The 25469-nt window shown below is 37.0% G+C and overlaps 1 protein-coding gene across 2 annotated transcripts; it reads left to right on the forward strand.

Annotated features, from left to right (window-relative positions):
• Window positions 1–351: 351 nt before the first annotated feature.
• Window positions 352–24771, forward strand: LOC135209173 (SET and MYND domain-containing protein 4-like). 2 transcript variants are annotated; one of them, XM_064241852.1, is made up of 5 exons: window positions 352–497; window positions 19496–20242; window positions 21415–21536; window positions 22959–23438; window positions 23741–24771. In XM_064241852.1, the coding sequence occupies exons 2-5, from the start codon at window positions 19540–19542 to the stop codon at window positions 24386–24388; spliced, it is 1953 nt and encodes a 650-aa protein (XP_064097922.1). In that variant the 5' UTR covers window positions 352–497; window positions 19496–19539; the 3' UTR covers window positions 24389–24771. The 2 variants fall into 2 exon arrangements, with proteins under 2 accessions (XP_064097922.1, XP_064097921.1); XM_064241851.1 differs by lacking the exon at window positions 352–497 and adding an exon at window positions 16223–16460.
• Window positions 24772–25469: the final 698 nt, after the last annotated feature.

A 25469-nucleotide genomic window follows, 5' to 3' on the forward strand; every position in this document is an offset into this window, starting at 1 on the left:
AAAAAACAAATTATATTTATCTTAAAGTGCTTTGAACAATATAAATCTCATTTCGAATATTCTAGTTTTATTATAAATTAAATCATGCTTAATTCATCTGCTAATTATGTGAAGTCTATGTATCAATTTTGTATGGCTAAAAAGTTTAAGAAAATTGTTACACAAAAAATCATGTGTGCAACATTTTAATTGTTGAAATGCTGTAAATATTAGAGTTTTTATTAATTTTGAATAAAAGTAAAAAAAAAAAAAATTCTTTGTTAGCGTTCCAAAAAATGTAATTTGCTACAACTCACGTCTGTTAATGCGATTTTTAAAACTTTTTTATTTTATTTATTTTGCAGGTATGGATTATTGCCGTGATCCGGTCCACTGATGTAAGCCAAATCTGATAGAACTCATCGGGTCGAAACAGTAAACTTATGCTCACTGCAGTGTGGAATTGTCATTCTTATGATTTCTGTATAATAAGATTTTAACTCACCCTTCCAAAAATGGTAAGAATTGGGTTTGTTTTTGTTCGGTTCGTTTTTAACTTCGATAAATTTTCAATTTTTCATTTACAATTTCATCACAATACCTCACTGTCTTAAGTGTAATCTCATCAGGTCCTTGAATATTCAAAGTCTTCATATGTGCGTATATATATATATATATATATATATATATATATATATATATATATAGATATATATATATATATATATATATATATATATATATATATAATTTAACCAATGTTAGGCAATTTCCAATAAAGAAAAAAACTAGGAACTGTAACAACTAGCACTTTGCGACTAGTAAACAACTCCCAGAAAATAGCCTAATGCGTTTAAAGACCAAATTGGTTTTGTAACCAATATTTGCGAAACATTTTACCAAGAATTCCATCTCCACATGAAACAAAGCGAAATTGGGGCATAAATCTTAAGCTACCAAAGCCATGGTATTGTACATTAGCAATCATCATTATTATTAGACGGGTAAAAGGTTAATCAGTGGACATTTTGTTATGCCGTAACTTCGCGCAGCCTAGGAAACCGCCAAACAACGCTATAATAAGTGCTCGCGAATTATCCTCCACTTACCAAAGAACTCTTCCGCTCTCCTTCCAAATAATTCGTTTTTCTTTCTCTGTCTCGTTATTCAGCTTTTTCTCTCTGCTTTCCTTGATTGATCTTTCTCATGAATATATAAATGTATCTGTGAAAGGGTGGAAGTACCTGAATCTTATTGCGTGTTAATTAATATTTCGAGAATATTACAAAAAAAAAATAACGGCAATTTATGAGTGAGCAAAAACTGGCATTTCTTAGCTGCCATCACCCAGAACTGAATCCAATACTATCTAATTTAACATACAAAGAATAAACCAGAAAAGATTGTGGTTACAACCTCAATAACACAAGTGAATTGACGATTTTGGCCACAATTTTCAGTTTACTGTCACAGATAACTATTGTGACGGCTTTGTCTGTCCGTCCGCACTTTTTCTTTTCGCGCTCAGATCTTAAAACCTACTGAGGCTAGTGGGCTGCTAATTGGCATGTCGATCCTCCACGCTCTAGTCACCAAACATACCAAATTACAGCCCTCCAGGCTCAGTAATTTATATTATATTTAAGGTTCAGGTCAGGCACGATACTGCGTCTAGCAACGCTACAGGACAGGCCACACCACCGGGCCTAGGCTGAAAGTTTAATGGGGTGCGGCGTATACAGCATTATACGTTGTACAGAAAATTCTATTACGCATTTTCTACTTGTGCTCGATATAACTTTTGCCATTGTCTTGTAAAGGTAAGTTCCAGCTCGTAATATTATATCTATCGTATCTTGGTGTGAATAGAACCTGTTGCTCAAACCTCATTAAATTTTGGAGGTTATTGGTATATAAAATGTTCTTAACTGAAAACCAGCATTAAATACCATTGGTACGCGTGCGCTCATGCGCGCCTCTGCTTGCTTTCGGTGCGTGGACGCGTAGCAATGGCTGAAATCGAACGTGACAAGGAAGCGGTATTTCAGTTAAGTTCTGTACCGGATACTCACCACCGTTACAGCCACTCCCTAATGGATGTCTTTTGTACCCAAGTTCCAAACACTGCCTGGAGAGATCGTCTGTGTTTAATTTACTTGTATATCCTGATATGCTTCTCTCTCTCTCCCTATCTGTATATATATATATATGGTATATATATATATATATATATATATATATATATAATATCTATATATACTATATAGATATATATACTATATATAATATATATATAATATAGATATATATATTTATTTATTTTTTATATTTTTATTTTTTATATACATATAGACAGATATAAGTATGATATATTTTATATATATATGTATATATATATGAAATATATATATGCATATATATATGTGTGTATGTGTAAGTGTTTACATAATAAATATGGAATGTTAGTCATATATATAAAAGTCTAAAGCTAAAGAGGTCAACCAATTGCTTGCAGGAATGTGATCAGACTAGAGACGCTAAAGATGACGTATACAATAAGTATGTAGGCTAAGTTGACATGCCGTCATCTGTGGTCATTCATTTGTTTGAAACAGTCCAAGCTCCCTGCTTGAGACAACTACCCCGACCTATGATTTCAAACGGCCTACGTGATCTGTAGCGTGTCTCATTTGATTGTGTGTTCGTATGAAACTATGTCATTGGTATGTATGTTCATATGTTCGAACTACTGTCTATTCCTTCATAACTTGTAACAGAGAGGGTAGACGAGGAGAACAGAGTTAGCTATCGTCATTAGAAGACCTGTACCTCTTTACCTAAGCTTTATCATGTAGAGGAATAGGATTAGCCATCATCATTGGCAGAAGCAATCAAGCTATCGTTATTAGAAGACTTGTACAATCATATCTGATCTTCACCATGTAAAACTTCAGAAGAATATATAATTTTTTATACTTAGTGTTTTCTACAAGAACCTCACCGAACCATGAGTTTAACACATCGTCGTAAAGATAATACCGACTTCGTAAGTGATCTACAAAACCCCAGACACTCCATTGAAGATGGAAGTGCAATACCAACCGACTTAGCGTATAGATTATCGCTAGTCTAACATTACCTCATAGGGCGCCTTATCATACAAGGCACAAGCCCTAATATTGGTGGCCAGCGTACCAGAAGAACTCTACAACGTCCTACGAAGAAAAATCAGAATAATAAATCATGTATCATAAGAAGTCAACGACGACGGAAGCAGCAGATTCTTCAAGCAACCTAGTATCATCGTTAGTAAGCGACTTCAGAAAACAATAAGAACTCTTCAACGACGACGAAAGCAACAGATTCTTCAACCAATTTAGTATCATCGTTTAGTGAATAACTTCAAGAAACAAAACCGACGTGTCTTTTTCTTACGACAACGCAAGCTTCGTCTCTCATTAGAATCATTCAAGAAAACATCGTTAGTGAGCGTTTCCGGAACTTCAAGAAACAAACCGAACGCGTCTGCAGCATCGGATCTTTCAAGGGCTCGAATCATCGAAACAACGCGCCACGGGGGAAACTGAAGCCAAACCAGGTCATCCGCTAAATAGAGAAGGAGGACCAAGGCCGTGTGTCGTTATCGGAACACCGTGACTTCCCACAAAAGCAAGCTAAGTACAATTTTTTATTCATTTGGAGTAACTTTGAGTGTTTCCTTTGCAGGTCGAATTTCGTTATTCCTGTGCTGAAGTTACGAGACATTCTTAATCTTACTTTTTTACAGAAATTATCTACATCATTGAGATTTCGCTACTGCGAGTTTTTTTTTATCTTTGAGTGTCTGTTTCCAGAAGTTCTACTGAAATATCATAATCATATACTATGTTAATTTTATCATTTTGGGTGATTATTAATCCCTTACGTGACAAATCATATTAAACAGTGAATATGCGTTTACGCAGTGGACGTCTGTATTTATACAGATGCATGGATAGGGTCGTTAAGACACCGTAGTGATTAGAAAAACACACAAAAAACAAGTGGAACACCCGTACAAATCTAGATAAATTAGAGGTAACACTATTTCGGGTCATGACAATAAATGCTCCTTTGCAAGTCCCGATCGCAGTTTTAGCCTTGAGTTTTTTGAGTTATTATATAAAATATCGAACCTCAATGACTCAACTCACTTTAAAATATGGCTGGATTGCAAGGAATAACATGTCTGTAAAAAACTTTCATCAGGCTAAATGCGCTGACCAGGATCCCTCACTATTTCAAATTTTAGCAAAGAATGAAGTACAAACAGTTAAAATTGTATGCAGTAGTGATAACTTGTCTTATTAGTAATCGCTCAGTTCCTAATAGTTCATCATTCATTGCTTTATACGTAACCAGCAACATAATGCTAAAAACACACAATACGTTGCCGATGGTAATAAAGAGAAGGATCCTAATTATTACAAAAAGAAATAGAAACAGTAGCCCGTTCAGAATCAAACAAGCAAACTCGGTGACTGTGTCACCTAGTCAAGCGGTCAAGGTTAGTTAAATCTGCCGAGTTTTCAAAGCGAAGCAAATTCCACACAATAAGCGACTCTAGCAGAGTGGGGAAAAGCGATGTTGGTTCATACATACCGATATCTTTTTGAACTAAAAAGGATTTTTCCTATGCATCACACGACAGTATCAAGTAATCAGAGCAGGTTCTAGTAATTTTAATACATTAAGTTATAATAAATATGGTGGATTAAGCCCGACTGTACGCGCCGTAAAAATTAGAATATCTTATTTATTCCTTTAGTACAATTAATTACCAGTATTTACGGACTCACCGTCTGTTGTTCGAACTTCCCTAATGAGAAGTCCGGATAAGCGAGCGTTTACAGATACCTCTATAGTTATAAAAAACGTTGATCTGTATGTAGTGTAATTGTAAGATCCATCTAGGGGTATACAAAATATTATCTTACATCCTGCAAAATAAGGCGTGTTTATCAAAGGAAAATCCTATAAACCTTCAAACATATTAAAATCCGTTTGAACAAAAATGAGACAGTTAATCAAATAATAACTTATATAAAGGAACTATACATTTGTCTCATAAATCGTAACATTGTTCAAATGACCCAACAGAATTCTCCCACAACCACAGTCGCACTTTGCACGCAAAATCTCGAGAAGCATGCACCCTCGAATGTCTTAGTGCGTGTAAAAAGACTTTGCTGGGAAATGAAATTTTAATCCTTCCCGACACTCTGAAATATAACGATTTCCGCGAACAAAGCCCTAAAAGTATACATATCGTGGATACGGAAGTTATAAATATCGCATTTTTTATTGTTGCTAATTTTTAATCACGCCCAACCAGTCGTGGATGAATCTCTCTGATAATCTATCTAAAGTAATATCCGTAAAGTCATTCAAGCAGAGGTGATTCAGCAGAATTTTTTTTTATCTTCTACCTGAATACCAGGAAGTTTCTCCACTAGCGAGTGATCTCTGGGAGAAAAAACGGATGTCATTGAAAACAAAACACGGTCTAAGGACAAACATAAAGCTATTTACGTACCTTCGTATAGATTCTCAATGAAATTTAAAATAGAGATAAATGACGAAGTTGAAAAATGTTAGTAATAGGAGCCATTAGGAAATCAAATAAGCCCATATAATTTTTCCCTCAAACGTCATGCCATAAAAGATCGGACTTGGCGTATCTGCGCAGATTACTGTCGCTTAAACAAGGAAACGACTTCCGATAGTTTCCAGTGCGATGTACCGACGACATCTTATCTCTGTTAGGTTAGAATAAATTTTTTTTCACCAACTTGGACTTACTTAAATGCTTTTACCAGATACCATTACCTAAGTGATTGTACCTCATACACCGTTTTCAGCACACCCAGGGACATTATCAATTTTTTACGTATGCCTCCGGCTTACGTTGCGCCCAATTACAATATAGTGTTTGGAGACTTTAGGGGATAACCTACATGCCTATATGGATGATCTTGTAATCTTTTCTAATACCTTAGAAGTACATTCACATAAAGTAGAGCTAGTGCTACAGAGACAAAGACAAATAATCTCAGAGTAAAATATCTAAATGTGAGTTTTTTAAAACCGAACATGTTTATCTAGGTTTTATGTGTCTGGTCAAGGTCTTAAAAGTAGTCCATGGTAAGGTGTCGGCTATTCATAACTTTCCGGTACTTATTAACGTAAAAGGGGGATACAGCACTTTTGCGCTGTAGTGGGTATTACAATCGTATGTAAATATGTAACTCTTCAATCATGACAGCTCCTTTAACAGATCTTACGAAGAAGAGCGTAGTAGGATTGATTATATCTTAAAACAAGCATCAACAGGCGTTCGATATCTTAAAAGCGGAATAATGCAGCTTACCTAACTTAAAAATCCCTGATTTAAATAAGGAATTTTTTTTTTATTGCAACAGACGCCTCAGACCAAGGGGTAAGAGGGGTATTACTTCAGTCATATGATAAACAGTTCTTCCCTATAGCTTTTTATTCACGTAAACTAAAGCCCTCTGAAAGTAAATATGCAGTAATAGCAAGGAAGGGCTAGGTATCTTTAACACTAGTACATTTTAAGTTCATAATCTATGGCTATCCTGATAAAGTCCTTACTGAACATGAGTCCTTTACCGAGTTTTTCAAAGGCTTTAATCACAGTCCAAAAGGAACTCGGTGACAAATGATCATTCAGGTTATTGGAGCCAAGATAAGATATCTACCTGGGAAAGCATATCATAGCTGACGCATTATCCCGCAATCCCGCACCATACAGCAAAGAACCATTAATTGGACTAAAAGATATAGAAACATCCGTGCCTATTGTTAAAAACCGTATCTAAACAAGAAAATTCCTTAACCCAAGAGATCGCGAGCATTGAATATCTGGGTCGGAGCGCAGAACTGTTACAAACTGAACAAAGCAAGAGTCAACAGTGATAAGCAAAACAATAAACACCAAACAATAAAACACTTCGAACGGAAACAGGGTCAGTGGCTAGGCAAAAAACAATAAACACTTCGAGCAGAAACCCTAAAGCAAAAGTATATTTAAAGTATGTGTAATCAGAATAATGTAATCAAATAAATAATATTATATGTAGGTCTGTGATGAGAAAACCCGAAGAACACAGCGGATGACTAACGACCAGGTATTAGTAATAATCTCTTTCATACCAATCGTTATAAACTGGTTGCATTCCGTCATCCAGGGTTCCCTACTATGTCACAGAAAGCCAAATCCATGTTTTACTGGCCTACAATGCTTACAGATATAAAAAGCACATAACTGATTGTAACACGTGTCATGAAAACAAGGACACACTAAGACACCTGTCAGTTTAGGAGCCTATCCTGTGCCAAATCAATCCTTGAAAGAATATACGTAGAATTATTAACAGAATTACGAGTCTGACAGAGGATAAACACTTCTTAGTGTTAATAGTTCCTTGACACGTTATATAGAATTAATAGCACTAAAAACAAACACCGCAATTGAGTGCGTTACGAATATTTATGAGTGCTAAATCAGTAAATATGGAATTCACACATAATAATCTGTGACTCGGGTGGTGTAAATCAATAATAATCTCCTTAACACGTTGTGTGAATTCCTTTCCTTAGGAAAACCAATAATATATTTTATCACCCAGAGCAATCGGTTTGGTAGAATAACTGATAATTAAATAGGAAGTGTCAATGTCTTACGAGTTACAACTCGTGATGTTGGATCCGAACTGGATTATAGCGGTTCTCGCGGCGGTTTTTAAATACCTTTATCATATATATCTTGTATCTATAGAATTGATGCCGCAAGTAGCCTTATACGGTACGTCGCTAGAACACTTTTCCACATTCAAGCCAACCATTAATTTATCAAATATATAAAAAAATATAAATAAATAAATATAAATATAAAATAAAATAAATATGGATACAAGTGGAGTCAATATAATACACTCCGTAAGAAGTCGGAAGGGTTACAAATTATAATAAAAAAAAGGAATCACGATAAAATCAATAAGCAAAACGTAACCATATATATGCGTAAAGATTTGAACTCTAACTTAACACTTTAGTAATGACAAATAAGCTAAAAGTTCAAACGCATATCAAAACCTACTGACATATTGTCTGTCCCGGTAATTTATATTCGTAGTCAATGAAAAAAAAAAATTAAATAAATAAATAAATAAATAAAATAATAATAAATAAAATAAATAATAAATAAAAGAAATAAAATAAAAGAGATTTTAAAGTCAGGAAGTCTAGAAGTGAAAATGTTATCTATGAAATAATCCTATATGAATCTTATACAGGGCTAATAATATATATAGAATTTGTATGGAAACATTTTTCATTAGTTCAATAAGGAATATTTAATTTAACATAATCATGCAGTTTTCCAACATAAACTAATAGGAATTGTTCAATTTTGGTACTGTTTTTTTTCAGACATTCTTCTCATGTGGGTCGAGTATTAAAAAAAACAGAAAAATTATCCTAAAGTCGTATTTGTTACAGCAAGTAACGTAACTCTTAGCTGGCTGAGAGCAATCTCCTGCCAAGTGACGACGTCATCATTGCCGTATCAGCATTTGTTCCTTTTAACCTCAATAATCTGCTTACACAGGTTTCATCTGTGTGTCGTCTCTGCTTGCAAAAGCAGATTGACTGGAGAAAGGAATGCTTAGCCCGAACTTCTCATGGGCAAGGCAGACGTTAGGTACAAGTGTCTATCGGTGTGTGCAATGCAACTTTAGCTAAGGAGTTGCAATCATTTTAAAATTAATAACAAAATAAGCAAATAGAATTTCTTTAACAACAAAATGAATTAATTTTTTCTGAACCTCATAGACATTTAGAAGTATCAAGATATGTATATATGAAATATTTACTTGCAACATTAGCCTATTACAATTCAAGTAAAACATTCATGGGAAAATGTCACATTTTCTTGGAAAACCCAAAGTTTATTTAGAAATTAGTTACATAGTGGGTTTTTTTTCGTTGCATCTCCTACCTATTAATAAAGTTTTTAAAAAAATTAACCTCAGAGGATGCGCACGAGAAAATTGAATATGAAACTTTTGTTAGGGCACATAGAATCATGATTAATATTCTCTTTGACTCTTATGCTGCCTGGCAATCTTACAAATAGCTCCATTTTTCACTTCTTTGTCTAGTAATTTACTACCAGTAATATCGAATTTTCTTTGGGATTTGTATTGATATCTGTTATTTGTTATAATTATGGATATTTTTACAGTCATCATAGACCTGGATAGGTTCACTCATTGTTAATGCCATGGATAAAAAAGTTTGTACAGCGGACTCTTTTGAATTCCAAAATATCAGCGAATTCATGTGGGTTAAGTCTGGTCTAAATGGCTCTCTTCCCTCCCCTGTATTTGGATGTCGTCTGAATTTACTTTGCCCTTGTGACAAGTATAATTTCACTTGCAGGCTGATTAATGGAACCTGGTTACAGTATCCTGCGGTACGAGAGTTTCACATCGCAACTTCAAAAAATCGTTCGTCGCAGCGGACGACTACAGTCAAGTAACAACCGCCTACAATGTGAAAGGAATTTCATGGACTTCTTCGACCGACACCGTATCTCGTCGTTAATCTCGTTTTCATGCGGAACGCTCCAGCGGCTGTCGGAATTCGACTACAAAAGGGACATACTTCCGACAATTACGTCCTGAAGGATATTCAACTCTACTTTGCTGGCGAAGGACTCGTGCTGGGGATGTTTTTTTTATTCATCGCGAACGTAATCGTGTAGCTTAGGATGCAGAGAATAAGTATGAGCGCAAAAATAGAACGTTGGACCCGCCCAGGCAAATTTTCCCCTTGTTTTAACCATTGAAAAAGGCCGTTTCATTTGGCTAAAGGTGGTTGTCTGGAACTGTGTAATGGACGAAAAGTGGTTCGAAAGCTAGTTAAAAGTGAAGTAATATAACCTCGGTCATGTATCCTATATATATATAAAGTATCATGTATCCTATATATATAAATGATCATAAATAACAGAATCGAAATATATTTTTTGCGTGTACGCACTGGGAATCTCTTATATAAATGATCATAAATAACAGAATCTAAATATATTTTTTGCGTGTACGCAATAGGAATCTATTATATAAATGATCATACATAACAGAATCTAAATATATCTTTGCGTGTACGCAATAGGAATCTATTTAAAGTGCACATATATTAATCATAATTATATGAATCCATATACATATGTATAAACAAATCAGGTAGCCTATAATCAATATGTTACCTTTTATCTTACCAATATCTGCAGTTATATATGAGTTAGTATATTGATTAATGAATCAGATATATAACATTTAGCATAAAAATCAACGAATCAATCAGCATAAACATTAATAATTTTATCAATTCATATATGAAATTTTTTATCAGTTAAAATATGATTTTTATCATGTTAATCTTCATTCTATGCAATTATCAGAGTACATTAGTATTTTCTGTAGCATAAGTATCTTAAAGAGATGAAGTGAAAAACTGTATCATTATATAGCACGTGATCACTATTATTTACCAATATCATTGTTTTATATTTTATTACTTGAATCAATTTATGTACACCATGAATTTTTATTTACTTTTTTATATATATTCACATAGTGTCTGTATCACACTCCTATAAGTCAAATGCAAGTCAAGTTTGAGTAATATTCAGTAGCTGGTTTTGGTAGCTGACCGAGCTAATGTAAGTGTTTACATAATAAAAATATGGAATGTTAGTCCATATATATAAAAGTCTAAAACTAAAGAGGTCAACCAGATTGCTTGCAGGAATGTGATCAGACTAGAGACGCTAAAGATGACGTATACAATAAGTATGTAGGCTAAGTTGACATGCCGTCATCTGTGGTCATTCATTTGTTTTGAAACAGTCCAAGCTCCCTGCTTGAGACAACTACCCCGACCTATGATTCAAACGGCCTACGTGATCTGTAGCGTGTCTCATTTGATTGTGTGTTCGTATGAAACTATGTCATTGGTATGTATGTTCATATGTTCGAACTACTGTCTATTCCTTCATAACTTGTAACAGAGAGGGTAGACGAGGAGAACAGAGTTAGCTATCGTCATTAGAAGACCTGTACCTCTTTACCTAAGCTTTATCATGTAGAGGAATAGGATTAGCCATCATCATTGGCAGAAGCAATCAAGCTATCGTTATTAGAAGACTTGTACAATCATATCTGATCTTCACCATGTAAAACTTCAGAAGAATATATAATTTTTTATACTTAGTGTTTTCTACAAGAACCTCACCGAACCATGAGTTTAACACATCGTCGTAAAGATAATACCGACTTCGTAAGTGATCTACAAAACCCCAGACACTCCATTGAAGATGGAAGTGCAATACCAACCGACTTAGCGTATAGATTATCGCTAGTCTAACATTACCTCATAGGGCGCCTTATCATACAAGGCACAAGCCCTAATATATGTATGTATGTATAAAACGTTATAAGTCTGTAAATTATTTTTTTTATTTACAATATTTTTAGCTTCCCTGTTCGATTCTGTTAATAGTTAGCCTCTTGGACCATATCTAAGTGTATAGAAGTACATGTTAAATGTTAACAAAGTTAACAATAACAAAATTACGTCAAATGGCGTTATAGTTGATATGTCCGCACCCGTGATAGATAGTTTATAGGCGGTCGTTCAATCTATACATGAACTTTTAGAAATTTGAAAATCTCTGGCCTGATTCAATTTCCTTTTTTTCTGATTTAATCACAAAATGACGAAGGAAAATCTGTCCATAATTGATAAAAGACGAAGTATCCATAAACTCTATCATTTTATGGAGTTATTGACCCGTGGAATGAAATGAAATACATTCGTTGATAATGCTGTGGTTGTAAGCTGTCTCTCTCTCTCTCTCTCTCTCTCTCTCTCTCTCTCTCTCTCTCTCTCTCTCTCTCCTTAGGCTTCAAGAATATCTATCATTTTATTAGATTTTTTACACCATATTTTTGAACTGAAAATACTATGTGTGCGTGCGTGTGTATACATTATATTATATTTGTTTCCATATATATATATCTATATATATATATATATATATATATATATATATATATATATATATATATATATATATATATATATATGAGATAGAGAGAGAGAGAGAGAGAGAGAGAGTTTGCGTTCTTCAAAACTCTAGCCCAAATTCAACATGGCAGACCATCACACTATCACACTATGTTCCATTTCATTCCGCTGAGTCGATAACTTCACTAAATCCGAGACTTAATGAACACTTCGACTATTATCTACCAGTGGAGAGGAGAGAGAGAAGAGAGAGAGAGCGAGAGAGAGAGAGAGCAGAAAATGTTCCGCGTTCTAGTGCCGTTAGAATTTACTCTTGCATTAAGTTGCAAAACTCTCAATTCTAAAATCTTCGTACATATATAAATTCAATAGATTCAACGAGATTCTATATACCTCTATCTCACTCGCGGTCGGTCAAGCAGAAATCTATCGGACTTGATTTTTTGGTCGTTGATATTGATATTTTGCAAGAATAATATATATATATATATATATAATATATATATATATATATATATATATATATTATATATATATCCATATATATTTATAGATACTATTATATATGATATATATATAATATATATATAGTTATAGATATTAATAATATTATATATGATATCTATATATATATATATACATATACTATATATATATATATATATTAAGCCGGCCTTATGCCAGCACAGGGCTTTACCCCTGGCGTACCCTAACTGTCGTACGATGTGAAAAGGAGCAGGAGGACTGACGTGGACCTCTGGAACATATCCAAACACAGAGATAAAATGGAGTCGTTCTAGAAAGAGCTAAACTATGAGTGTACAGCTAACCAGACCAGCCCCTTCCCCTACTTTTCTCCCTTCTCCCTCCCCTTCCCCTACCCACTCCCCCTTTTCTCCCTTCTCCCTCCCGCTTCCCTACCCACTCCCCCAGGCTCCAACGGTCCACCATCACCTGGGGATCACTGGACCGTAATCTTCGCGAGGTGGAGCAACGAAGGACCTCTGTAATGCCCTCAGCTTTTTCTTTCATCTTTCTCCTTCTTCTCTTTCTTCTTCTTCCTCTTTTTCTTCTTCTTCTATTTCCATTTCCTCTTCTTCTTCTTCTATTTTCACTTCTTTCTTCTTCTACTTCTTCTTCTTCTTCTTAACAGAAAAATAAGTGATTTTCATTGCTACATGATTCTGTTGTTCTTAAGTTGATCTTCTTCTATTTCCACTTCTTCTTATTCTTCTTCTTCTTCCATTTTCATTTTTTCTTTCTTTCTTCTTCTTCTTCTTCTTCTTCTGTTTCCACTTCTTCTTCCTCCTCTTCTCCTATTTTTACTTCTTATTCTTCTTCTTTTTCTTCTTCTTCTTCTTCTTCTATTTTCACTTCTTTCTTCTTCTTCTTCTTCTTCTTCTTCTTCTTCTTCTTTTTTTTCTTCTTTCACTTCCCAATTACTTCCCTTCTTCTTTCTGCTTCTTCTTCTTCTTCTATTCCCACCTCTCTTCTTCTTTCTTCCTTCTCTTATTTCCAATTCTTCTTCTTCTTCCTCTATTTCCACCTCTTCTTTTTCTTCTTCTTCTCTTCCCACCTCTCCTTCTTCTTCTTCTTCTTCTTCTTCTTCTTCTTCTTCTTCTTCACAGAAAAAAAATTGTCATTTTCATTTCTACTTGATTCTGTTCTTAAGTTTATATCTTCTTCTTATTATTATTTCCTTCTTTCTTCCTTGACTGAATCTTCAGCTGAGAGAGAGAGTGAGAGAGAAAGAAACTACACACAACAGAGGGTTCTAAAGGGAGATCAGCTTACAGAGAGAGAGAGAGAGAGAGAGAGAGAGAGAGAGAGAGAGATAGGAGGATGAACCGTGATCCAGCTATATATCAATGGAGAAACCATTCTTTTCGGAGACTGTATGCCACAAAGAGAGAGAGAGAGAGAGAGAGAGAGAGAGAGAGAGAGAGAGAGTTATAGTAAATGGCGATACATGAACAGTTATGAGGCAAAGGAAAATTAAGAATTCACAACTGCAAGATGCAGGCAAACTGTTCCATAGAGCAAACAAACCGACTCATATTAAACCTGGTACCAATTAATGGCGCACTTAAGAGTTGGAAAAATAAACTTAATTTCTACTTCTTCTTCTTCTTCTTTATTACTCTTTTGTTATTAATACTACTTCTGTCTTCTTGCTATTCTTTTTCCCCCCTCTCTCCTTCTTCTTAACAAGTTGTTCTCTGGGACAGAGTTGATATGTTGGGTAAATAATTATAATATAATCCATACTTTCAAAACTTAATAAAACTCCAGGAAATGGCGCCATGTTCAATATGACTGACACACCCACTACGCATCAATGGCGCCCGCCATGTTCAATATGACTGACACACACACTCTCTCTCTCTCTCTCTCTCTCTCTCTCTCTCTCTCTCTCAGAACAGTACGTTGTCTATTTTGATAATACCCTTAAGAAAACGGGTTTCTCTCTCTCTCTCTCTCTCTCTCTCTCTCTCTGAGAACATTAAATTGTCTATTTTGATAATACTCTCTCTCTCTCTCTCTCTCTCTCTCTCTCTCTGAGAACATTAAATTGTCTATTTTGATAATACTCTCAAGAAACGGTACCGTGTTCAAAATGATTCTTCTCTCTTCTCTCTCTCCTCTCTCTCTCTCTCTCTCTCTCTCTCTCAGAACAGTAAATTGTCTGTTTTATATCAATTTTGTTCTTGATTGAAGAGATCCAAATCAGTACTTAAAAGGTTCGTGTCTTCATTTTCCATACATTTGTAAGTGTGCAGACTTTTCCTTCACTATAACATAATGGGTTCCGTAGGAGGTAGCGCTGTCAGTGCACCTCACGCGATACACTGCAGGCATTACTTAAAACGTTCTTTGCAGCGTCCCTTCGGCCCCTAGCCGCAACCCCTTTCGCTCCTTTTACTGTGCCTCCTTTCATATTCTCTTTCTTCCATCTTGCTATCCACCTTCTACGAGTTTTCCTCCTGTTACATCTTTCAAACCTTTCTACTCTGAATTTTTCTTTCAGCGCTGAATGACCTCATAAGTTGCAGTGCTTGGTATTTGGCCTAAATTCTATTCCTATATGAATTGAAAAAGTAAACAGTCCATAAAATTATCATAAAATTTATCACAGACAAAATCAGTTCTCATCGAACCATCTAAGAGGATTGCTAGAAACAGAAAGTCCTAAAAAGACGCAAAGTCGTCGCCAGTGGACCTTCACCAGTCTCTGCAGTTTCTCTTCAATGCCGCCACCAGTCAACCCTATATCACCAGATAAAAGCGAGGCAACTATAGACAGCGCTGCCCACTCGGTCACTGAAGTTAAATCAAGCAAGGTTCAGCCAGCGCCAGGATTGATAGAACACTATCTACCCTGGGTGTCAGAGCAAGGTGCCCATCGGTGTCTATTAGACGCAATGGGTCACAATAAGGAGCGAGAACCCAGCAGAGTGAAGTAAGAGAAACGTCTCGAGCACAGTTCGAGAGATCGACGAAAGTGAAAATCGAAATCTGAGGGCATCGTGTTTATAGGTTCGTCAAAATGGATTCGTGGCTATTTTTCGAAGATTGGCCCACTAATGTATAATGAATTTATAGAATCAAGTTGTGGAAAAGGTTATGTAAACCTTGAATGAGGTTTTGACAGTAATAGAAGAAGGGGCGAATGGATTGGTTGAAATTTCAATGGGAAACCGGGACATTACGGCTGGAATTATGGATTTAATAACAAATTGAAATAGGCAAGTCATCTTACCCTATTACTCCATCTCTCTCTCTCTCTCTCTCTCTCTCTCTCTCTCTCTCTCTCTCTCTCTCTCTCTCTCATGCATATACGCATGCACGTAAAACGAAACAAAAACATACGTAAAATAAGGATTAACTAACATTTATATGTTTCCATTTCCCGATAGGTACTACAGACTACATAGGCCTAAGACTCAGAGTTCATAATGCTAATGCATTCTCCATCACTCATGGAGGTGTGGCAGAACGGCTGCACCACCACAGTAGCCCTCTAGAGGAGGACTGTCAGTACTTCCTCCTTGGGCATTGACAGCAGTGCGTGTCTCTTGTCTGTGTATTTTAAGGTCGGATGCGGAAAACAGAAATGTTCGCCGGCACTTCTAGCCCCGCCGTGGCTGGCAGCCAGGCACCGAGTGGAGCTTGTCAGTGTTGGTCTAGCGCTTTTTTCCGTAGTGTAGTGATGGTGTAGATATCGGAAAAATCTAGCGTTTTTATGCTTCTGTGCAAGTGACTGAAGTTATCCATGGGACTAAAGAGGCGATTGTCGTGCCGTTGTAGAAATCCACGAACTTCAGGTGAGAGATTTAAGTCATCATTTTACTCCGTGACTGACCGAGAAAGCCATGCTTAAAAGCATTGTCGTATTGCGGAAGCATCATTTCTTTGGGAAATTGCTTGCAAGCAACATATTGTCTGTTAAAATTTAAGAGAAGTTCCGTTCGTTTTGCCCTTACCTTCGGCAGAGCGCGTAAACGAGTGACAATTTCTATCAAAGCGAGCTAAGTTTAACGAGATAGACTGAGACTTCTATAAATATGTCAGGAATTGATAAGCTTAAAATACACTTTTTATAGGGAATGGCTGGTGATAACAACTTGTTATATATAAAAAGTATTCGCAACCATTGATTGGCAATCAAACAAGTGCACAGGTTAAGAAAAACTCAAAAGATTTATTATTTCAAGATGCCAATCATTTATAATCTTTCATTACTTAACTGTGATTTCACGTTAAACTATTTTAAAGGGAAGGTGAATACTGTGACAAGAACTGGCAAGCAGCTTTCCCTCCTCACAAAGCGAAATCAGACGAACAATTCAGCCTAGTTAAAAAGGGAAGATTTTGTTTTAAAATTTCAATGATGAAGATCACGCGGTAATGCTGGATTAGTATCGATATTATTATTATTACTTTCTGGAGAGCTTCTACTTCGTTATACATATTTTGAGTGGTGACACCTGTCAGACACATGGCAACCATTTGAAAGGAATCGAGAATCTCGTTCACCAAGTTAAACTATATTCAATTTTTCAAAGAGTAGCTTTCAAAAGTTCATTAGTTTATAATTCTACAGTAGTTGGGTAAAAAATTTCATAAGTAGCCAAAAATAAACGCCCAATATGAATTAGAATTTTCCAAGTGAAATATGTGCCACTTCAAAACCTGGTTCTTAAGTTGTCTAAACAAGGTGTTCACTGGGTATGATAACGCCTCAGTGACGTGGTTGGTATGGTCTTTGCCTGTCACCTCGGTGGCCGCGAGTTAGATTCTCGGGCATTCCACTGAGGGGTCAGAGATGTGTATTTCTGGTGACAGAAGTTCACTCTCGACGTGGTTCGGAAGTCACGTAAAGCCGTTGGTCCCATTGTTGAATAACCACTGGTTCCATGTAACGTAAAAGCACCATACAAACAAACAAACTGGCTATAATATTTACCCTAGTAGCTGTTTACCCAACCTTGTTATAAAATGACTTGTCTCTTAGCCAAGGTCTGATTCTACCATTAGGGTGCTACCTTCAAAGGCTAGTTCTCTAACCAAGGTCTGATTCTACCATTAGGGTGCTACCTTCAAAGGCTAGTTCTCTAACCAAGGTCTGATTCTACCATTAGGGTGCTACCTTCAAAGGCTAGTTCTCTAACCAAGGTCTGATTCTACCATTAGGGTGCTGCCTTCAAAGGGTAGTTCTCTAACCAAGGTCTGATTTTACCATTAGGGTGCTACCTTCAAAGGCTAGTTCTCTAACCAAGGTCTGATTTTACCATTAGAGTGCTGCCTTCAAAGGCTAGTTCTCTAACCAAGGTCTGATTCTAATATTAGGGTGCTACCTTTAAAGGCTAGTTCTCTAACCAAGGTCTGATTCTACCATTAGGGTGCTGCCTTCAAAGGCTAGTTCTCTAACCAAGGTCTGATTCTACCATTAGGGTGCTACCTTCAAAGGCTAGTTCTCTAACCAAGGTTGGATTCTACCATTAGGGTGCTGCCTTCAAAGGCTAGTTCTCTAACCAAGGTCTGATTCTACCATTAGGGTGCTACCTTCAAAGGCTGGTTCGTGCAGCTAGTTACTCGGGGGTTTGTTCAACTATTGGATTGCTAATTCCAGATACTGGTTTAATAAGCTGAATAACCTACTGAACCAGCATCTGTCTTTAACAGCTTTACATGGTGGGTTTAACCTTGGTTTAACAGACATGGTGGATGTTTCAACCATTATTACTAACTCCAGTGGCTAGACCTTTTAAGCTGGTTATGCAGAGGCTGGTTTAACTGTTGGCTGATCACTCTAAGGCCTGGTTCCTTAAACTGGTTATACAGGGGCTGATTGAACAGCTTGGCTGATAACGCTAGAGGCTGATTCCTGCTGGTTACTTTGAGCCAGATTTAAGTGCAGTTGGGCTTACTCGAGTAGCCTGCAACTTGAGCTAGTTATTCAGTATTTGTTATAACTGTTGTTTTTCAGTTATTGGTAGATAAGGTCTTTCCAGAGATCTTAATTACCACTGTAGTGATCATGTTTATGATAAAACTATTGATCAACACCAGACTGCTCTCAAACAACATTACAGTAATTTGCAAATTTTGTCAACTGGAAATGCTAGTGGTATCTTCAGCTGCTTGACATTGTACAGATAATTGTACAAGACTGAACTAAGAACACACAGTACAAAAGCAGTTACACTTTACTTTATTTAATAAAAAAGAAACAGTTGATGCCTGGCAATTTTTATTTATGCCAAGGCAACCCTATCAGCTTCAGTTATTCATATTATTTTTGTTAGTGGCTTATTGCAAACCTTAGGACTCCCATGTGGGAGGGGTACCACTGTTGAGAGGGCTTTGAAGATTTTGCAGGAAGGGAAAGAGACCCAGATTGTTATGCGTCTGTGGAGCATAACAATCTAGCAGCTCAGTAGGAAGATGCTTGCCAACCAAATAACGGGTTTTCACTACAATAGAAAATTAAAATTCTACATCTGAAGTACAGAGAAGATGAGCCTTAATTGTATTATGATTTTAAATATAAAATGTGAATTTCCAAAGACTGATTTAGGAATATGAAGGTATGCATATATCACAGATGGATCAGTAAATAGAAACAGAAAATTCTCTTAAGATATACTATAGCGAATTTATAGTCAAGATATATATAAAGTGAATTTAGAGTCATAATGTTTTTAATTGACTAGAGACTTGGACTAACATTGCTTAGAAAGATAAAGTGAAAAATTGAAAAATATCAGACAAAGATGAAATGTGCAGAAGGAAGAGGTGAATTAACATTCATATGTTTATGTCAACTTTCTGAATGAATCTCTCTCATATATTTCAGGTGTATCTCCATAAGCAAGGAACCACAACTGCTTTACAATTAAGATGGCAGAGTCACTAGGAATTGACAACCAAGTCCACAAGCTCTTGGCGGGCTATGGAGGAGAGAAGTCATCAGAGATCTTAAAGAACTTCCACGGAAAGTTCAGTGTTGTGGATATGTTCTCCCACTTCTGGGGTCTGGAGGAAGCTCATTCGTGTTTGGATCCAGAGGTTCCACCTTCTAGGAAATCCAAGAGTGAATCGGAGAAGCTGCGTGGAGACGGCAACAAGGCCTTCCAGAAGAAGAACCTCAGTGAAGCTTTGAAGCTTTACAGCCTCAGCATCCTCGCTGCTCCTCACCCACCACTGGACAGTGAAAGCGAGAAAACTGACAGCCAAACAGTCGAAAATGGAGATGTGGCAGACGAGAATGATTACGAAGCTCTGCCTCTGGCTTACGCAAATAGATCGGCTGTCCTTTTCGAGTTGAAACAGTACGAAGATTGCCTGAATGACATTGAGAGGGCCTTCCAGTATGGATACCCCGAATCACTCCAGCATAAGTTAGTGAAAAGGAAAGAAGGTTGTACCACAGCCATGGATAGCTCAGAAAGTCGGCCAGAGGGGCTGGCTATGTATCATGCCGTTAACCCACCCGTATTGGCGGACAGCAATCCAGCTTTGCCTGCCATGAGTAGCTCTGTAAAGGTGGCATTCAGCCCTACAGCTGGTCGATACCTTGTAGCTCAAAAAGAAATTTTGCCAGGTGAGGAATTCATCAGACCTTACTGAGTAGTCTAAAGTTAAGTTGTTTGATGTGAATAAAAAATTAGATATTGAAGATCAAATTTAGCGAAGACGAATAACATTTCACCTAAGATGTATGTGGAGACAAAGTGTTATTAAGGTTAATGTTGATTAAGTCCATATCCTCTTTTTCGTTTCATGGACTGAGACTATGAGATATAACTGAAAAGCTCATCAAGACATTTCATTCATTGTCACTTACATGTGGTAATCTTACTACAGATAAGTACACTTATTCAAATCCTAAATAAGCCCAATAACCTAGAGGATATGTGTATTTTTTCAAAGTTGCCAGCTAACAGGATTTTCTTTTTGGCTAAAAGAAGAAATCGCTCTAATTCCTGAAAATTTCTATGGAAATCATTAATCATCTTCATATACAAAGTTCCATAATATTCCTAGTCTCTACTTGTGTTTCCTTGTTCTATTAATATCTTATTTGATATTTGAGTGCCAATGATAACTTCAAATCAGACTCCTTATGCAGTGCTTGTTTATGGAATAGATGCAAGAATAAAAGGGAAATAGTTGACCAGATTCCAAAGAAAGCAATTTGAAGAGGATTGGTCATAAGGACAGTGGGAACAGAAGCTAGTGTGGTAGCAGATCTTATCTAAGGATGCACACCCATCAATATTGTTAATATCTTTTATTAATTTTGTTAAAGTTCAACAGATTAGCTAACTGGGTTTGTCATGGCTACCCCAAACGACACAAGGATTTTTAGTTGAATGGAAAGTCAATTTTGTATTATCTAGAAATGCAAACTTTCATGTAGATAAGATTTTCTGATGGAAACTGCATCAATACTCAATTTCTCTTATTTCTACGACTTAATCAAATAAATAATTATTCACCGGTACTCAGGCAAAGTTCTACGACAGATGTCAGCGCCTCAGTGGCCTACTACGTTCGATTCTCGGGCGTTCCACTGAGGGGTTAGAGATGCGTATTTCTGGTGATGGAAGTTCACTCTCCTCGTGGTTCGGAAGTCACGTAAAGCCGTTGGTCCCGTTGCTGAGTAACCACTGGTTCCATGCAACGTAAAAACACCATACAAACAAATACAAACTTTCTGTTTGCTAAAAACAAATGCATTTAATTTCTTCAATACTTTTTATTCTTACACAGGTGAGATCTTGGTCGTGGAGGAAGTTCACAGCAGGTGTCTTTATCAGCAGTATCTGCAGACTCATTGCAACACCTGTTTCACTAGGTGTCTTGTGCCCCTGCCTTGTCCATCATGCAAACTTGTGAGTTCTTTGTGAGTGTAGTTGAGTGTTTGTCTGTATATATTGTATATAGCTTTTTGTGTATCCAATGTAGCACGAAGGAACACGTGCTTGTGAATATCCTTAAATCCATAGTGGAAGGTGAGTGAAACTTAAGACTTTGAACAAGTTCTTTTGTAGTTTGTCTCTATATTCTCAAGTTCACACTTAAGAAAGCAGAAATAAACTAAGAAAGTACTTGTTCAAAGTCCCGAGTTTCACTCACCTTTTACCCATGGATTTAAGGGTATGTTTATATATAGTATATCATTAAACTTCAATAAGAAAACATTTAGATTCCCCTTAAATAAGTAGGTGGATTGATAACAAGAGGAAGGTCTAAACTTAAGGGAGTGTAGGGAGTAGTAATATTGGAATCAAAATGAAAACATGCAATGGTAAAGAGCTTTAAAAGTTTTCTTTCATATTCTTTAAGTTAATGTTAGTAGTTTCAGTCCTCCACCAGACTACTGCCCTCTCGGGCTGAGGTCAGCCGGGTGACCCCAACCCCTTACCATGGCAGTAACCACTAGTAGACAGTCTCATTATCCGCCCTTTGACGAGGCGAACGCTAGCCCGAGAAATCCGAGACCAGCACGTTAACAACTGTACTATAGTAGATTCACATCAACCGTGCATTTGATGTCTAGGCCAGTCCCTTACGACGCTCCTGATTGGCTGTTGGTAAGCCAATCACAGGGCTGGAAACTCTCTCAGTCTCTCTCGAGAATTCACGTAGGCAGGGTGTATGTTTCACCTCTCCTGAAAGACGTATACCTCAGCATAGATGGAACATACATCCTACCTATGTGAACTCTCGAGAGAGACTGAGAGTTTCCAGCCCTGTGAATGGTTTATCAACAGCCAATCAGGAGCGTCGTAAGGGACTGGTCTAGACATCAAACGCATGGCTGATGTGAATCTGCTATAACCAACATACCTACTTTGATGTGTTCATTAAAATTCAACATCCATTACTCAGTTATACTGATAGGTCAATGAGAATTCCAAAGTGCCACCTATGCAGCTGAAGTGGTCCTTCTTTACAAAAGAAAATAATTATGAAATTAAATTCTTTTGTCATAATCAGCTGAATACACTGCAAGGATTACTTTCCAATTTTTTGTCAAAATGCCTCAAGTTCATTTATCATTTATTTCCGTAGTTATTTATGTCAGTATCCCCTACCCTCCTGATCTCCTACCTACCCTACCCCCACCCAGGCAAACAAACAGATTTGCAAGAGGTGGATGGATATCTCTCCTCCCCTACCATTCCCCCATACTGTCACCTGGGGGAGGACAAACAAGATCCACTTGGATTTTTAATATCATAGGATATACTGAACTGGTGTTGAAAATGAGAGAAGTGACAAAGGCGATTACAATTCTTACTGAATTTCAGGTTGTATTCTGCAGTCAAGGATGCAGGGGAAAAGGACTCTCAGGACAGCACTCCCTGGAGTGCCCAGTCCTACCAGCCCTAGGCTCTATGAACACCTGTCTCATCATTCCATACAGGATCATTACAAAGCTTCCCTTCGCAACCGTGAAGGACCTTCTGGCTCACTTTCGATCAGAAAAGGACAGCAAATCGCCTTTAGCGCTTGGGTTTAATGAAAAGGGTGTCTATGATTCGAACAGCTACCGAACCGTCTATTGTCTGGTTACTAACCAGGAGAAGAGGGACTCTAGAAGCCTCTTCACAATCTGCGCAGGTGCCTTCATGCTGACGAAGCTACTTATCCGATCACAGCGTTACTTTGTCGATGATTCGCTGAAACCTTTTGAACCCAGCAAAGAGGATGCGATAGCGATTGGCAGTGCCCTCTTCCATCACATCATGAGTGATCTCTCCAACGGGCATCGCTATGGAGAACTACTGGTGGGTAGGCCTAACTTTTCTCTCTTATGTAATATCAATTTAGAATATAAACCTCATCACAAACCCCACAAAAAATATTTTAAACGAGCTTTGTACATGTCACACTTCGACATTATGTAAAAAAAAATACTATATACGAGAAAGTACTACGTGAAATTTGTAGGAAAAGTTTATATGTTTGCGTCTAGTTTTGAATTTAATCTCAAAATAATACTTTATTATGTATATTAGCTCTGCGCCAATCTTATAGCAAATATTCTCTGAAACTGGAATTGATTCCTTCCACCTTTTTTTTCTACCAGACATCAGGTGCAGACGGAACCCCTGACATTCAGAACATAGGATCGTGGATCTCCCCAACACTGAGTTTGGCCAACCACTCCTGTGACCAAGCTGTGATCACATGCAACAAGGGAAACCTGGGCATCATGCAGGCAATCCAGCTCATCCAACCGGGCCAAGAGGTCACGACAGGTTACCTGCGAGGCTATGGCACTCAAAACCCCTCTCTGAGGAAAGAAATCCTGACGAACAACTACCTCTTCTCCTGCACCTGCAGAGCCTGCACGGAGGGATGGCCAACCTTCAATCAACTCCCGGACAACTACCAACTGAAATGCTCCCAGTGCTCTCACTTCATTAACCGCAGCGATAACAAATGCTCCTCCTGCGGCGAGGACTTCTCAATGGATACCCTTACTAACTTGAGCTTGAAGACGATAGACCAAGAGGTAGGCCTAGCAGTTCTGAAGTTCTTGCGCATGCGTAAGGATTTCAATATGAGTACCATCATAGCTAGGCAAGAAGACCTAAGGGTGACAATGAAAGTGATAGAAACCATGGATAGGTATGTCATTATGCCAAATAAGATTTATGCCAATGCCAAAGCTTTCTTGGCGGGACTGTTAAGGAACCAGAGAGATTACCTGAAGATCAGATCTGGATTTTAATTAGGGTCATTGTTTCATAGATGATACTCTTCACCTCAGAACTCAGAATCAATTCCACTAAATGAAGCAGAAACAAATAGTTTAGTTGATGTATGCATGTTGTAAAAATAACAATACAATTCTGCTTGTTAGAAAAAATTATTAACTGAAAAAATATATGGGAATAGTTCAGTCATTTCTGAAATGTTCTGGAGATCCTAGTGGAAGAAAAAATATGATACACATATTTTAAAGATATCATGATATTAGCTTCTCAGATTTTAAAATTTCTTTCTGTACCTAAGCAGAAACTTGATAAACATAAGGAAGGCCACATATATGGGAAATGTTTGCTTCGGAGTAATCCTTAACTCAAAATTCCTTTTCGAGAGGTTCGTACTGTCGACAGGGTAATAATAAATATATATATATAGATATTATATATATATATATATATATATATATATAAATATATATATCTATATATATAGATATTATATATATATACTGTATATATGTTGCTACCCCACCCTACCGATCCCCTATGTACCCCACCCCCACCCAGGCTGGACAAACAGATTTGCAGGAGGAGGGTGGATGCCTCCCTTACCCTACCATTCCCCTACCTACCTACCTACCCCTACCCAACCAGGGTGGACAAACCAATTTGCAGCAGGTGGGGGGCTGTGTCATGTCTCCCTTACTGTCACCTGGGGAGAGCACAAACATTTTCCCTGATCATTTTGCAACATTTCTTTGCAACAATAAAAATCATGATGTGGGTTCTATAATGTTATTTGTGGCTCATCTATTACAGTTTTATGTATTATACCCGTTGTTTGTTATGCTTCTTCATTTCACGTTACTGTATTGTTATCTACCACGATTACTTTTTGAAAATAAAATAAAAAATCTCTCTATGAAAGTGTTTATTTTCTGGTAGGTAGGAGACAATAATTTGACAAGCTACAGGCAGTCCCCAAGGTAGGAGACAATAATTTGACAAGCTACAGGCAGTCCCCAAGGTAGGAGACAATAATTTGACAAGCTACAGGCAGTCCCCAAGGTAGGAGACAATAATTTGACAAGCTACAGGCAGTCC

This window comes from Macrobrachium nipponense, chromosome 37 (genome assembly GCF_015104395.2).
Source record: "Macrobrachium nipponense isolate FS-2020 chromosome 37, ASM1510439v2, whole genome shotgun sequence".
Classification (NCBI taxonomy): domain Eukaryota; kingdom Metazoa; phylum Arthropoda; class Malacostraca; order Decapoda; family Palaemonidae; genus Macrobrachium; species Macrobrachium nipponense.

Excerpts from the sequence above, each read along its gene's own strand:
- LOC135209173 (XM_064241852.1), top strand. The coding sequence starts at position 19,540 with ATGGCAGAGTCACTAGGAATTGACAACCAAGTCCACAAGCTCTTGGCG. Across the intron at positions 21,537-22,958 it reads CTTGTCCATCATGCAAACTT|GTTGTATTCTGCAGTCAAGG; the intron begins GTGAGTTCTTTG and ends ACTGAATTTCAG. Across the intron at positions 23,439-23,740 it reads ATCGCTATGGAGAACTACTG|ACATCAGGTGCAGACGGAAC; the intron begins GTGGGTAGGCCT and ends TTTTTCTACCAG.